Source organism: Culex quinquefasciatus, chromosome 3, assembly GCF_015732765.1.
Source record: "Culex quinquefasciatus strain JHB chromosome 3, VPISU_Cqui_1.0_pri_paternal, whole genome shotgun sequence".
NCBI classification, from domain to species: Eukaryota; Metazoa; Arthropoda; class Insecta; order Diptera; family Culicidae; genus Culex; species Culex quinquefasciatus.
Genome location: NC_051863.1, coordinates 134,697,393 through 134,713,767, shown reverse-complemented (window position 1 = coordinate 134,713,767; position 16,375 = coordinate 134,697,393). Strand labels below are relative to the sequence as shown.

The 16,375-nt window shown below is 36.8% G+C and overlaps 2 protein-coding genes across 2 annotated transcripts; one reads left to right on the top strand and one right to left on the bottom strand.

Moving 5' to 3' along the window:
* The first annotated feature begins 2,906 nt into the window (after positions 1-2,906).
* LOC6036213 (zinc finger protein 26) lies at positions 2,907-5,100 on the top strand. Its single transcript, XM_038265436.1, has 2 exons — positions 2,907-4,245; positions 4,361-5,100. Exon 1 carries the CDS (start codon positions 3,056-3,058, stop codon positions 4,223-4,225), a length of 1,170 nt encoding a protein of 389 aa, XP_038121364.1. The 5' UTR covers positions 2,907-3,055; the 3' UTR covers positions 4,226-4,245; positions 4,361-5,100.
* Positions 5,101-8,974: 3,874 nt separating this feature from the next.
* LOC6036214 (zinc finger protein 208) lies at positions 8,975-10,119 on the bottom strand. The gene is made up of 3 exons (XM_038261200.1): positions 9,950-10,119; positions 9,203-9,894; positions 8,975-9,143 (listed from the first exon to the last, which is right to left on the bottom strand). The coding sequence occupies exons 1-3, from the start codon at positions 10,064-10,066 to the stop codon at positions 8,975-8,977; spliced, it is 978 nt and encodes a 325-aa protein (XP_038117128.1). The 5' UTR covers positions 10,067-10,119.
* Positions 10,120-16,375: the final 6,256 nt, after the last annotated feature.

Sequence of the window (16,375 nt, the reverse complement as noted above, 5' to 3'; positions counted from 1 at the left end):
GTCCCATACAAAGTGGTATGCCTTGTTCGTGGACTCGCTCTTAAATTATATATTTTTTCACTGGGCAAAAACCAAAATTTCAAAAATTGGTTCTATGGACTTTTTTGAAACTCCGGATATAATCATGTTTTGAATAGATTTAATTTTTTGGACCTGCCCAGTCACGATGTTCTAGCAGGATTCTAGCAATGTTCTCACAGAGATGAATATTCTAACAGCATTTCTCTACCATAAGGCTTTCTAGGTCCAGTGAAAAAAACATAATTTAACCCAAAAATGACGAACTTCTCGTCACAGTGTCCTGATGCAAACAATTCGACGGTAACATTTCAAAAGGCATCATGTGCATTTTGACAATTTCTGGGTTATTGCATATTCTGAAAGTACTCCTAATAAGCTACCTCTCCACCAAAAATGAGCAAAGGTTACTTCAGTAAAGTCTGTTTAATCATGATTTTAAATAAAGTAACATAAACAAAATCTCTGCCATCAGCAGTCCCTGTTTATATAGCCCTGTCAACCTGTCAAACAAAAGACTACATGAACATCGTGACGAAAAAAAAAAGCATCATGAACAAAGCGCCAAGTAAATTCGGCGAAGAAAAACGAATCATAACAAAGCGTCCCCCTCAATGACAGCAGGGTGATATATACGTTGGTGATTTCAAAAGAAGTTATGTTTGTTTTTCTCAAATAAAATTACGGAAATAATGTTTTATTGAATTTGGATGATCAAGTATCAATAAAAGCAACGTTTTTCATCGTTTGTTATCATTAGAACATCTTATTAACCTGATAAAAAGTTGTAAACTAACAGGCTCTCGTCACAAATAAACAATCAATTACAATTTATATTAAAATTGGAATTGAAAATGGATGCTCAACATTCAAATGCGTTTTTCTCAAAACGCATGGTTTGTACATGATGCTTTTTGAAATGTTGGCGTCGAATTATCGAGCTCGAGCTGTCACAGCCCTGCGAAGTATGTTGGCTGACATATCGGGCGGCCAGTGAATAAAACTCCCTGACTGACGGACGGGGCCGACAACGGTCCGAAAACGGCCCGACGGCTTGACAAAACGGCCCGAATTCCGACGGTTTGTCCGACGGAATTCGGGCCCTTTTTGTGCGTATATGCAACACTTTGTCCGACGATCGACGAAATCAGCTTTCGAGAAAATCGACGTTGACGGGCCGTTGTCGGGCGCCTTTGTTATTCAGATTGTCCTGCCATTGTCGTACGTTCTCGTTTCAGATTTTTTTGGTTAATTCGATGAAAAAAAAAGATGTTTCATTTGCAAACAATCCTTTTTTATTATTGTTGTCAAATAAAGTTAATTGTAATTTGTCACAAGCTCGGAACTCGGCTTTGGTTCATACTTGGTGGCCACAGCATTTTTCAACCCATCTAAAATAAATTATTGATTTAACAAAAAGTGTGAACAAACCATAATAAATATTCCTTACCTCAATCTTTTGGTTTTTCTGGGTTCCGTCATGCTCCTGAATCAGTTTTTTCACTAAATATAACAATTTTATTTATTGCGTATTGCGAGATAAAATCACGTTTCTCCATTGCTGTGATTGACAGGAGATTATTGCCGCCTCACTACCGCAGTGTAAAAATCGGCAAGTTGAACTGAAATTCTGCGTTGATTTGGCTGTCAACTTGGTTTGTTTTGAATATTTTCCAAAAAGTCAGCTGAAAACTCAAGGCAACCTTTGACAACTGCCAACAATTTGTTCTGCGGTTGTCATGCGGCTGTCATGCGACCATTATCTTGCGGTCGTATCACCGCGCGTGAACTCTAATTATTAACGCCCGCAATAATACTATAAATTAAACTAATTACTTTGGAAACCCACGAAAATTCAACTATCATTGATTTGTATCAACGCCTGCCAAGATTTTTACACGCACTAGATGTCGCCTTTTTGACATTCGATCAAAACGCACGGCAAACGCTCGAAAATGGCAGGACTCAATCGACATCGAGCAGATAACGCTTCGAATCGCACGACCGCGGGACTGCAGTCTATCAGGGCCAGCTAGAAGTCACCTGACAAAATACTTTTGCTAGAAAGAGATAGGAAACCTGATGCAAACAAACGTCCAGCTGCCATGTAAACACACTTTGAATGTGTTGGTAAATGTCTGAGTAGAAAGCCTTATTCTAGCAGGATTCTGGCAGACCCAGCTCTGCTAGAATATTTCGTGACTGGGCTACATTGTGACTGACATGCCAACGTCGTTCGAGTTATATTTACGTAAAAATAACTCCTGAAGTTGTTTATTTTGGCTGAGCGTGTATCCATATTTTACTCTGATCTCTCTAAAAAGCTTCAAACGTGCAATTGGGTCCTAAAATGAAGCTTAGATTGCTGATATTATTGTTTACAGCGATAAAGTCTTGACTTTTTTTTGATAAGGTCCTATAAACAAATGTAAACATTGAGTGTATCCCTTTCACACCTTATGTCAAAGTCCATCGGAGTAAGCGGGATACACTCAATGTTTACTTTTGTTTATAGGACCTTATCAAAAAAAAGTCAAGAAGTTTATTTTTCTGAGTACAATGACCCTTTGTACGACCACAAAGAGTTTTAAATTGATTTTTAAATCAATTTTGAAAAATTAACCTCGCGGTCCTTCTTGACAGAAAAGCTCCTACTTGACAGCTCATTCCAAGGGGACCATAGTTGATCCATCGAAAAAATGTTGTCTTGTCAATTTTTTTTTGCATTAAAATGAAAAAAAGTGATCAGAAATGGTTTTTAATCGTGTTTTTTACCGTTGTACATAAAAATTGACATAGGGCTTTAGTACCCAATTGCTGAGAAGAGCTTTATGTCAGAAATGGCAACACTGCGGCAATGTTTTGAAGTGGAAAAAAATGTCAATAAAATCAGCGTTCGGTCCGTTTTCCAAAATAATTTCTTCAGTTTAGTGTCGAAATTTATCGGTAAATTAATGTGACTCTGTTGTTAAAAGATCCAAAAAGGTGTCCTACCATAATAGCTTCAAAAAAGGTGGCTCCATTCTCTCCCTGCTCGATGCAGTCAAATCTATATCCGGAAGATCCCTTATTTGGCTACTGGAATGATCTGGACGGTGGTCCTCCGCCGGGATTCGGCTTGCCACCACACCATCCCATGCATAGTTCTCCGTTCGATAACGGAACATTCGGCTTTGTTCCACCGCCGCCTGTATCGATTGCGCTGCCCTGTCCGGTAGAACCGCCTATGTGTCCACCGATTCCGTGCCACCCTCCCGGGCCAATGGGACCAATGCACAGAAACTTTCCGCGCTACCCTCCAGCTACACTTGCCCCACTGCAGGCGATGATCCCGGGACCGGGGCCACCGGGTCCTCCACCTTTGCTGGGTCAAGTAACGCACCATTTCGCTTCCTTCCCGCAACCTCAGCATGTGCTTCCTCCGGCACCGGTGCCTCTTCCAATCCCGTTGGATCATGGTCTCGAACGAAATCAGCTCAATGACATGGGCCAGATGGAGCAGGTCGTGGTCAAGAATGGGCAGGTGTTTCACATCAGCTTTCTCGATGAAACGGGTGAATCTGAACAGCCTTTGGCGGAACTTCCAACGCCAAGTGCCAGTGACGACGGAGAAAGCGAAGAAAGGGATTGGATCAATTATGACGAGCTGCCACTGCTGCAAAACGTGGCCGGTGGTGCGACCGAGAACGGTTCGTTCAAGTGTGGATATTGCACAAAGGAACTCAAAACTGCGCTGAATCTTTACGTTCACGAGCAAACGCACAAAACGGACCGGCTGGACTGCAAAACCTGCGGCAAACGGTTCAACCGGATCGGTAAGCTCGAGCATCACATCGCGCAGCACCATCCGGAAGTGGTGGCCGACGAAGCGGGAACTCCGCTGAGTCCGTCCGGAACTCCGGCGTTGAACGATTTCAGTAATTACTGTGTCGAGTGCGAAGAGTTTTTCACCAGCGAAGAGGAACTACAAAATCACATGGAGCAGAACCATCGGCTGATTGACGAGCCAAAGTCGCCCAAGGAGGCTCGGAAAAGCATCGGATGTCCGTTTTGCTTCGAATCGTTCGAGTGGCCCTGTTTGCTAAAGACACACATGACAAAACACACGGGGGAAAAGCCATTTATTTGCGAACGCTGTAACGTTTCCTTCCGGTTTGTGCAGAGCTTCTATCGACACAACCGGAGGGTGCACGGGCGGGAGAAATAGTCTTCAAACGGGTAGCTCAGGTGAGTAATCTTCTTATTTCTTTCAGAAGTTTTCATATTTAAACCTGCCTCGTTGTTCTAAATTAACTGTGATTAACGTGATTATCGTCTCTCACCTTCTCTCTGTACCCTTCAGCCCCGAATCCGAAACGGCGGTTCGCACCACTAGTGGAACAATGTTCTAAAGGAAACTCTTTTCTGAAAAGTTATTAACCTGCAATTTAGCGATAAGCACAAACTCCTTACATAAGGGCAACAAACAAACACACGATGAGATTAATGCGCAATCTAAAAAAATAGAGATTCTTCTTTTAAATTGGTATGAAAAACACTAACATTAATGAAAAAACTAAATGAGTACGATATTTGTAATTAAAGTGAAAAGGCTACAAAACATTTTTGACTCATCAAAACAATTTCTTCCGTAGTTAATCTGGAAAGTCTTTCCACAAACATCATCAGTAAAAAGAAACTATATTTTGGGACTCAGTTCCAAACACACAAATATTTGTTACTTAACCAAGTCTGTGTTACCAGTGTATACCATGATTTACCTTGAAATGACCTGTGTTATTTGATTTACATACCTGTTAAGTAAAAGTTGTGGAAATATCCCCCTCAAACCCTTTTCATCGGAAATAACATTTAAACAAGGAAACACAAATATTGCTTTGAGCATGTTTTATGTTTTGATAAAAAAAAATTAGCATATGTGAGTGTGTTGGAGATGTACAACCGTTTAGTACCTATTTTTACACGTTTGATCAAATAGATTATCTTGTTAGGCAGCGATCTTCCTTGTTTTGAGTGTGTCTTCTATTACTCACCCAATTTTTCAGCTAATAAATAGTTATTGGTAAAATATAATTGTAAAAAGGTGAATGCATAATTCCGAAACGCCCTCTAAACTTTATTATGTTCTGTTATCATTTTAATATCACAATGTCCATGAGCCTTGCAGGGTGCATATAAGTCGAAAATTTGATGCAATAAGTATGAGGAGCGAATCGCACAAATTCTCCATGTAGGATAAAGTAGACGAAAACCATTCCCTTCCTTAACAATGAGTGGCCTATTTACAATCACTTTGCTTAGACATTTTCACTTAGCTTAGGAATTTGAATCGTTGGAAATGGATCAAATAAAAGTGAGCAAGTAACTTTCCATTATTGACGTATCCAAAAATGTAGCGGAAAACTGTAAAAGTGATGAGAATTAGGTCCTAAAATAAAGTTTAGATTACACTCAACCCCCGGTGGTTGGTCACTTTTTCGTTTGACACTTTTTTAGTTTGTACCCGTTGGTTGGTCAAAGTCAAACTAAAAAGTGACGAACTGTCACTTTTTACACGGCGCTTACGCACACTATCAAAACAAACGTTTAATAGTGTGTGTGAACTCCGTGTAAAAGGGGTGTCAAACTAAAAAGTGACCCCGTTCGTTTGACAACAGTTGGTGTCAAACCATCGGGGTTTGAGTGTACTGATATTATTGTTTACAGCGATAAAGCTTATTTTTCTGAGTACAATGACCCTTTGTACGACCACAAAGAGTTTAAAATGGATTTTTAAATCAATTTTGAAAAATTAACCTCGCATTCCTTCTTGACAGAAAAGTTCCTACTTTACAGCTCGTTCCAAGGGGACCATAGTTGATCCATCGAAAAAATGTTGTCTTATCAATTTTTTTGCATTAAAATGAAAAAAAGTGATTAGAAATGGTTTTTAATCGTGTGTTTTACCGTTGTACATAAAATTGACATAGGACTTTAGTACCCAATTTTGGGGGCGGTTCATATAAAATGGGTATGTGAATGAATGAAATTCCGTAATAGCAGTTCAATAGGGCGAATTTGCGTTTGTAAACAAGCAGTCTATCCCCCTCTTACTTGACGTGAACTGTCACTTGAGCAAAAGCGCAAAAGGGATAGACTGCTTGTTTACAAACGCAGATTCGCCCTATTGAACTGTTACTACGGAATTCTATCCAGGTTTTTAAGCGAAGATGGCGTTCGAATGTTGAACGCCCGAAATGTCAAAATCGCGCAGTAGCACCAACATTAGAAAAAAAATGTGGCTGTCATGCCATGGCACACTTTTTCCGCAATGTTGGTACCACTGCGTGATTTTGACATTTCGGGCGTTCACCATTCAAACGCCATCTTCGCTTAAAAACCTCGATATCTTGAGAATGGATTTTCTGATCGGTTTGGTGTCTTCGGCAAAGTTGTAGGTTATGATTGAGAAATAAAAAAAACAGGAACACGGAAAACATATTTTTAATCCCTGGTTTTGTATGTATGTATGTATGTATGTATGTATGTATTTGAACCCCCGCCTTGGCAGGACTTGGCCATGACCACAGTATATTTCAACTGAGACGGTTCGGTGAGTAACCACCATATATCTCAAGAACCTTTGAAGCGAATACCCTTCTCTGGCTAACGATTTCTCCCCCCAGGCCAGGCAATCCACGACTCCCTCGTCCAGTTCATGAGTATATGAGATGGCCCTGGGCTGTTTTTGAGACGGTGTTAGTAGTTATATAATGGTTTGATATGTTATGCCTTGTGACATTATGTTGCCACTACGGATCAATTCAGATCTAGAGCATTAACTTCATGATGGCCGACTGGTTAGCGTCAATCCAAAGGGTGTGAGTTCGAATCCCACCTGATTCTTAAAGGTTTTTTGTTCATATTCAAAGTTCAATTCCTGATTCCAAATTTCAAGGGAACCGACCGGGATTTGATCCCTGAACCTTCTGCACGGAGCCGGTATTTTTTTAATCCCTGGTTTTGAGTATTAATTTTCGATATATCGACGCTAACATTTCAAAAGGCATCATGTACATTTTGACACTTTCTGGGTTATTGCATATTCTGAAAGTACTCCTAATTAGCTACCTCTCCACCAAAAATGAGCAAAAGTTACTTCAGTAAAGTCTGTTTAATAATGATTTTAAATAAAGTAACATAAACAAAATCTCTGCCATCAGCAGTCCCTGTTTATATAGCCCTGTCAACCTGTCAAACAAAAGACTACATGAACCTCGTGACGAAAAAAAAAGCAACATGAATAAAGCGCCATGTACATTCGGCGAAGAAAAACGAATCATAACAAAGCGTCCCCCTCAATGACAGCAGGGTGATATAGACGTTGGTGATTTCAAAAGAAGTTATGTTTGTTTTTCTCAAATAAAATTACGGAAATAATGTTTTATTGAATTTGGATGATCAAGTATCAATAAAAGCAACGTTTATCATCGTTTGTTATCATTAGAACATCTTATTTTGCTTTTATATTAAAATGGGAATTGATAATGGATGCTCAAAATTCAAATGCGTTTTTCTCAAAACGCATAGTTTGTACATGATGCTTTTTGAAATGTTGGCATCGATATCTTCGTTTTTTTTTGCTTTCAAAAAATACTTCTTGAATAAACCGAACTTCCAAAAAATTGTTTTTTGATAAGCTGAGAAAATTTTCTTAGACAAAATCGAACATTAAAAAATACCTATTTAGGGTATTAAATTTTTAGTGATGAAAAGTTAAATTTAAAAAAATCAAAAGTTTTTTCCGTGTATCTACTTTTTTCCTAAAATTCCTAATCAGAACCTACAACTTTGCCGAAGACACCAAATCGATAAGAATATCCCTTATCAAGATACATAATTTCATACATTTACATATCAATTTCATGTGACCAGCCCAATAAAATTGTATGGAGACATGGATAAACTATATTATAATGATACAAAATGACTTTTTTGACATGATGGACATATTTTCTACCGAATTAAAATAGTAGTTTATGCAACAAGTTGCAAAAAGAGGATTTTTTCAGCACGAGTCGTACATTTATCCAACGAGGTTCACCACACAAGTGCTGAAAAGTTCAACTTTTCAGCACCCATTTCAGTGCTGAAAAGTAGAACTTTTCAGCATTTATTTTGAAAAGTGTTGCTATTCGATTCTGTTATTTTTGGTACAGAAAAGTAGGCTATTTCGTCGTTCAAGAATGACAGGAAAAGTAAGTAGTTTCACGACGGAATTGCAAAAAAATACAAAGAAAACTCGATTTGTGAAATCATAGAGAACATAAACCATTTCATAAAGTGTTTTTGACTAAATTATAATAAATAACTTAAATAAAAGCAACTCTCCATTGTTGATATATCTGACAATGTTGTTAAAATAGCGGGAAACTGCAAAACTGATGAGAATAGATCGAAAGGCTTTGTTTGATAGTGTTTTGATAGCGAAACTATTTTGCTAGTGTTGTAATTTCAATAGAAAAATGCTGAATATATTTAACCTCCGAGTAAGACGTTATTCAACGTTAAAAAAAATGCACGTGATTCTGGGGAACATCAAGTTTATGTTTCCCCATGAATTTAAAATGTTCTGTATTTAAAGAATGTTTCAATAAGTAATAAATAATATGCTCCATGTGACTTCAAATAAATTTATATTCAGTCGTAAAGTTTAAAATTCTGCCATCCTCGCAAAAGTTATAAGCACTTTAAAAGAGTTTCTAGAAACAATTCAGAAAAAAATGTAAACATGCTTCTGTGATCGGTAAAGATGCTGTGTGCACTACTGCAGTGTTCAAGGTCAAACAAGAATGAAACTTCAAAATTCTTTCTGACGCCATGCCATCCAAGCTACACTGCTATAGGTAGGGCTGAAACATCGAATATGTTAGTTTGTGGTTGAGAAAAGAGATTTTAAAAAAACTTTTATTTATTATCAAATTGGTAAGCTTGCCAACGCGTCTGCTTTCACTACAAATACAAAATTATGAACTTCTGCTCTGTGCTGCTTTAGGATCGATGCCTTTGGAAACGATTCATCGCAGTCTGGGCACGGATATGGGTCCCGCTTGGTGTGAATCTTCAGGTGTAACTTTACTTCGCCACTAAAAATGAGAAAAGTTCCATTTAGAAAAAGTTTCATAATTCAGCACTCAATACTCACGGCGTCTTGAACAGCTTCCCACACTCCGGACAACCGTGGGTCTTCTCGGTGCAATGCGTGGTCCGCATGTGGCCACTTAGACCACTCGCGATCGCAAACCCTCGTCCACAAATTTTGCAAACGTGGTCCCGGATGTTGGTGTGCATAATTTTAAAATGCTTCCGCAGGGTCGAAGCCGAATCGAACTGCTTACCACATCCCTCAGCACTGCACGGATGCATCACGGCTTTCGTGTGCGTGTTCAGGTGCTTTTTAAGGTTGTGCTTCTGCCGATAGGACCGACCGCAGATGGGGCACGAAAATTCCCGACCCTCGATGCTGTGCAACGAAACGTGCACCGTGTACTGGGCGTTCGAGATAAACTTTCCACAAATGTGACACGGCAACTTGCGACGATCGCGGACGTATTTTTCGGTTTGCAGCTTGGTTGGTTCGCTGGATGAATCCTCCTCCAACTTGACATTCAACTCTGATTCGGCCTTGATTTCGATTTCTTGAGTCTCAACCGTCTCCGGAATTTGTTCGATTTGTTTCGGTTCATCGATATCCCACGAGATTTCCTGCTTGAACTGATACTTGCTCTGAAATTCAGCATCATTTTGTAGGCACCGGGATTTGAAATCGACAAATGTCTCCAACGTGTCCTGGCATTCTCGGCAGATGTAATAATCCTCCAAACTGTCTTGAACAATCTGATGAAAGTTAATTGAAAGATAAACTGTTCAAACTAAGGCTAGTTTAACCTACCTCAATTGTAAGATAGTCGAAAATAAGACTTATCAAGTGCTCATTTTCGTTCAAAATTGAATAATCGGGTTGGTTTTGGTTGAGGCACAGCCTGCAAATTATGGTGGACATTTCCATCGCGAACAATAAACTGAATTTGGTAGCTTTTTAAAAATAAAAAAATAGCTTCTGCAGTCGAGGTAGAGATCAAAACGTCAAAGGAAGTAAACGACCAAATAGAGCAAAACAAAAAGCAGCTGCGCCATACAGGAAACCTATTATTCTGTAAGATGGATACATCCAGTTCCAATTTGATGAAATATTTTTGATTTGATTTTTTTTTTATTTTTTTTCCAGGGGTCCCGATTTTTGGTTCAATGATCAGAACCAGAAATTGCCTACTCCGTCCGTCCACCCGAGTCACACACGAATACGTTCAGAGAGGAGAGAATCTAATAACATACCAGCTCGGCGCTCTTTTGACCTGCACTACCACAGTTTGCCGTAAATTTGTGTTTGGCATGATGGAAATTGTTTTTAAATGTGTCTTTAATGTTGGGTTATGAACAAAATTGCAAAATATTTGTGATAACATTGATTTTAAGCAGTTCAATAAATGAGCAAATCAAAGCCGTTCTCAAACTATTTCATCTCAGCTTTGAACGACATAACGCAATCGATCTCTCTGAACCATTCGCTAAACTACCCGAATGGAGTGAGAGCGAGAGCATAGAAGAGTATTCAGTAGCGTTCGGTGTGGAAGTGACAAATGGTAGCAAACGGTCAGAGCAGTTTTTGTGGTCGCGAGTGATAAGTCTTTTTGGAGCAATCAGCATCCTTGTTGTTGAGGAATTTCCAGAAAAAATAGGTACACGGAAAAAAATTGCCGATACAGTCATCCCTCATATTCGGAACAGTTTACAGAACGGCCAATGTTCAACAAATCATAGAAAATCGATAATTGAACATAATGATTTGCTTTTACATCCATTTGAAAGCTTTTCTTGCGATCTTTCGATTGATGTATAGACCGGCTGTACATTTTTACGTTTTATATCAATTTAAAAAAAAAAACATTGACCCTTGAAATCCACAAATTCGGAACACTTTTTTCTTACGATGTAAACAAACTTTTTTTTCTCTCCAGGAATACATATTTTTTTACAAAATAATGACTTCGCACTCTGAAACCAATTAAGCTCATGCTTGGTAATGTTTTATGAATGGTCTGATTACTTTTTTTTGTGAAAATATCAGTTAAATTCAGGTGTTCCACAATTGTGGGAGACACAATAACATCCCACAATCATGGAACAGGCAATTTGGAGGCAGTGTTTTGCTGCTCTGGATAAAATAGTCTGGAAATGCAGTTTTTGTTTAAAAAGTACTACTTTTAGTAATGAAATTGCAAGATAATGTCCAAATAAAGGCCCTAAAATTAGCAGGGTTGTCAGAAAAGTTGCATTTTGCATCCTATTGACAAATTACCACAAAAGTGTTCCGAATATGTGGGTGTTCCGAATATGTGGGATGACTGTATTTTGATTAACCTTTTTCACAAAAAAATCGTTTTCCCAAAATACGTATTTTTTTATTTTCGAGATTTTTTGATATGTTTTACGCGACCAAAATCCGCAACTTCTGAGCCATAGAGAAGTAGGGTAGGGTAGTCATCAATGAGACACTTTTGGTTTCCAACTTTCAACGATTTTTCTATTTTTTTCATCAGCATGTTTCAATGAGCTTTTTGTTGCATTTTCTTTCTTTTAATGTGTTCTAACATTGACCAAAATATGAGATCAATCTGACGTCTACAGCCAGAGTTATTCAACTGTCTCATTGTAGACGCACTTGGCAAGAACAATGAGACAGCTGGGGAACAATGAGACACTCTACGAAAATCAATACTTTTTTAGTAAAACATCATGTTTTTGTATTGTTCCATTGCAGGTGACTTGCCTTGGGCATAAAACTTTAATTAACAAAAGTTATACTAAAAAGTATTTAAATTTTGTAAAATCCATATATTTATACCAAATAACTTTGTATTTTTGCTTAAATGAAGTTTAAACTCTCTAAATATGCCAAAAATCACTTTCAATTCATGTTTTGAAAGATTTCCATAGATTTTGAAAAGTTTAATGAAGAAAAATCGAAGTGTCTCATTGTTACCCATGGGCTGAAATGAGTGGGGAACAATGAGACAGCCCTGGATTCTAGGTATATTCTAAATTTTGGCCAAACCTAATGAAGAGACATTGTAGCCCAACTCAATCCCTATAGAACGTCGAAAGAAATTTGAAAAAAATATTAGTTTTGGTGTAAATGGCAGCTTACGAGCGAAAATGTATTTATTGACCATAATTTACTTTTACACCCCAGAATCAAACATTTATGAATAACTTTTCTAGGGAGCGTCCATAACCAAAGCCACTATTATGGCAGACGTGTATCCAGTAGACACACCTTTCCCCCAAATATGAGCCTGATTGGTTGAAACTACGACTTGTGAGAGCCATTTTATCATTGTTCCCCTTGTCTCACTGATGACTACTCTACCCTATGGTCAAAAATTATGCCGCTGAGCTATAAATTTTAGAAAAAATAGTGATTTTTGATTTTCTTACAAAAAAAAATCCTGACCAAATTTTTTAATGTAAAATTGAATTTTCAACGGAAAAGAACTTCACAGATTTTTTGATTTAGGGCTCCGTTTTCAAGATATAGCCACCGAAAGTTTGATTTCAGCGAAATATTTTCAGTTTTTAGATTTTTAAAAATAGTGACTATGAGTGATCATTTCTAAACATTTTTTTTTTTCAAAGGTTCAGAAAATTTGCTATTGCATTGTCTAAGAGACTTCAAAGATTGGACCTCTGGTTTCTGACATAAAGCGGTTTAAAGAAAAAGAAACAGGAAAATTTAGTTTTCTTAGTCTCACCCAAATAACCCACCATTTTCTAATATCTATATCTCAGCAACTAATGGTCCGATTTTCAATGTTAAAACATGAAACATTTATGAAATTTTCCGATCTCTCCAAAAACAATATTTTGATTTTTTAAATGTAAACTAAAATTTCAAAAGGGCGCACAGTGGATCCAGGTGTGACAAAAATCAAAAAATGAAAGTTAAATTTCAGTAGTGTAAGTATTTTTCTATTTTTTCTCATACCTTCAAAAACTCTTTCCCAAATTTTGAGCAAGATTGGATGGAATTTGAATTTTTGGTGGCTTTTAGAGTGCAGACTTTTTTGTTATTTCTAGTAGCTGTAACTTCAAAATTCGCCAAAAATATTTTTTCTTAAAACTTGCATAACTCAGCCAATTTACAACCAAATTTGATTCTTCTGGCTGCATTCGAAAGGTATTTAAAAGTTGTTAATTTTACTGTTCTTGGAATTAGGATTGACCCCTCCCCCCTTTTTAGCTATTCAAACGAAAGAAATCATTAACTATTTTAAAGATTTTTTCGAATTTCAACCCTTCAGGAACAATTTTGTACGGGTGTGAACAAAGTCTCGTATGCAGTTTCTGTCGTGAAATTTAATGTACTTTCAGACTGTGTATAGCAAATTTTGCTCATACTTGCTCGAAAGATCAAAATTTGCATGTTTCTAAAAAAAGTCAAAGTGGATCTACTCTACTCTATTCACGAATCGGATCAAAAAGTCAGATATGGCAATCGCTTTATGATCTTTCTTCATATTCAAGAATGCAACAAATGTACTAAATAATACTGGATTTTGGATTTCTTAGTTTACCAAGAACCCCCCTCTCCCTCGTCTTTTTATGACTTGGTTAAATATTCCTCTTGGAATGACTGAAAACTTTCAACGGCGAAAATACTTTTTATTGTAAAATTTCACATGGGCTTGTGTGCTATCATGTGACCCGTCTGCTGAAAAAGAAAGGACGTGTCACAAGATAGCACACAAGCTACGATGTGTATTTGCGTGGAGAATTATTGGAACAAAGTGATGCGAGCAGTGATAAACATAGTTAATGAGCAATTGCAAACATTTTAATGAATACCGTCATCAGGGTGACATTGGGTCTGGTGGGTGAGATTTTTTTTTTGTTTGAGTATTAAGACACGGAATCCTGGTTACGAGGACTATTGTATCGTGTTACCCATTTTTACTGTTATTAAGCATTTCCAGATCTATAACACAGTTCCTATTGAGAGGAAAAGTGCTATTTCATCCAGATGCTGTAAACTCCATTCCTTGTGCCTTGTGCGCTATGTATCGCTAGAAGGGTGAGATACAGTCATACAAAATTGCTAAAATTTGTATGACCCAATCTCACCCCCAGACCTAATGTCACCCCTGATGACGGTACATACTTTTTTTTGTACGATAGATTTTCTTGTGGGAATCCTAACCATGCAAGATTTTTTTTCAACTGTCCCAAAAAATCTTCCAAGAAGTCTTCCTAAAAGCAGTTTTTACCTTACATATTTTTATGTGCAGCTTAGTACATAAAAAGCAGAGCAGACCTTGGCTCTAGTCGTGGATGAAGAGAAGAGGGAAGATAGGAAATTAAAATAAAAATAATTTCAAAACCTTATTCTCAACCTTTTTAATGAAAATGTATCACAAATTACTCTAATTTATAACCCTAATGCAAAAAAAGTTTATGATTTATTAATTTTGTAGGTTTATGTTTGTTTTGCACCCTAGTATTTGGAGAATATTCGAAAGGGGAACGAGATGAAAACTTGAAATGAAGTTTTCGTTGGCCTCAACAAAAATCTAGTGTTTTTTTAAAGGTCCTTTAATTTATTGTGTTTCATATGTTTATAGGACCTTTAAAAAAACTCTAGAAATGTCTTCTAATCTTTTTCTACCTAAGCTACAGATACTACTCAAATCGACGCCAACATTTCAAAAAGCATCATGTACAAACCTTGCGTTTTGAGAAAAACGCATTTGAATGTTGAGCATACATTTTCAATTCCCATTTTAATATAAAAGCAAAATAAGATGTTCTAATGATAACAAATGATGAAAAACGTTGCTTTTATTGATACTTGACCATGCAAATTCAATGAAACATCATTTTCGTAATTTTATTTGAGTAAAACAAACATAACTCCTTTTGAAATCACCAACGTCGATATCACCCTGCTGTCATTGAGGGGGGCGCTTTGTTATGATTCGTTTTTCTTCGCCGACTGTACATGGCGCTTTGTTCATGATGCTTTTTTTTCGTCACGAGGTTCATGTAGTCTTTTGTTTGACAGGTTGACAGGGGTATATAAACAGGGACTGCTGATGGCAGAGATTTTGTTTATGTTACTTTATTTAAAATCATGATTAAACAGACTTTACTGAAGTAACTTTTGCTCATTTTTGGTGGAGAGGTAGCTTATTAGGAGTACTTTCGGAATATGCAATAACTCAGAAAGTGTCAAAATGTACATGATGCCTTTTGAAATGTTACCGTCGAAATGTGCACAGTTAAAATGTTATGATAATCTCATAGAAGCCAAATAACAATTTTCCTCAAATACACAAAATTTGGAACACCCTTTTAACTGGACCACCCTAACGTTACTACTGTTCTGATCCTGATCAACTTTTCGGAAGATGACAAAGCTGTTATTTAAAAGTGTGGTATCTACGAATTTGATTTAACAAAATTTCGGTTATGGATCAATGTGATATGGTACCACCCTAACATTTTTTTTGTTAAGATTTACACACACACACACACACACACAATCAAAATTTCAAGCTACTATTGATATAAAAAAATACAATTTCAGCAATTAAAAAAAATATTTGAAAAATAAATATTTATGTACCACCCTAATGTAGTTAGATTTTATTTCATGAAAAAATAAATGTGTTTTTTGAATTCAGCTGCCCAAAATTACCCTAATATGACATATTTGGTAGAATACCTGACATTTTTTTAATTTTGTCACACCTTTGTTCGGAGAGGATCCACTGTGGGGCGTAATATTGAATTTTGTACTTTTCATAATGTGAGCTTAGATTCAATTTTTGCTTACAAATGTTTCATATTTTAACATTGAAAATCGGATGATTAGTTGCTTAAATATCGACATTAGAAAATGGAGGTTTGGTTGAAACTTCAATTTCTCTGTCTCTTAGATAACTTTTTAGCAAATTTTCTGAAATTAAAAAAATATATTTTCAAAAATGATCACTCATGGTCACTATTTTCAAAAATCGAAAAACTGCAAATATTTCGCTGAAATCCATCGATTGCAAATTCAATTTTATATAAAAAAATATGTCAAATAAAAAATAATGTATGAAATTTAGATTTTTCCAAAAATCACTATTTGTTCAAATATTCATAACTCGGCGGAAAAATTTTTGACCATACTTGGCTCAAAAGTTGCGGGTTTTGGTCCCCTAAAAAATATCAAAAAATTTCGAAAAAATACGTATTTTGGGAAATTGAGTTTTGG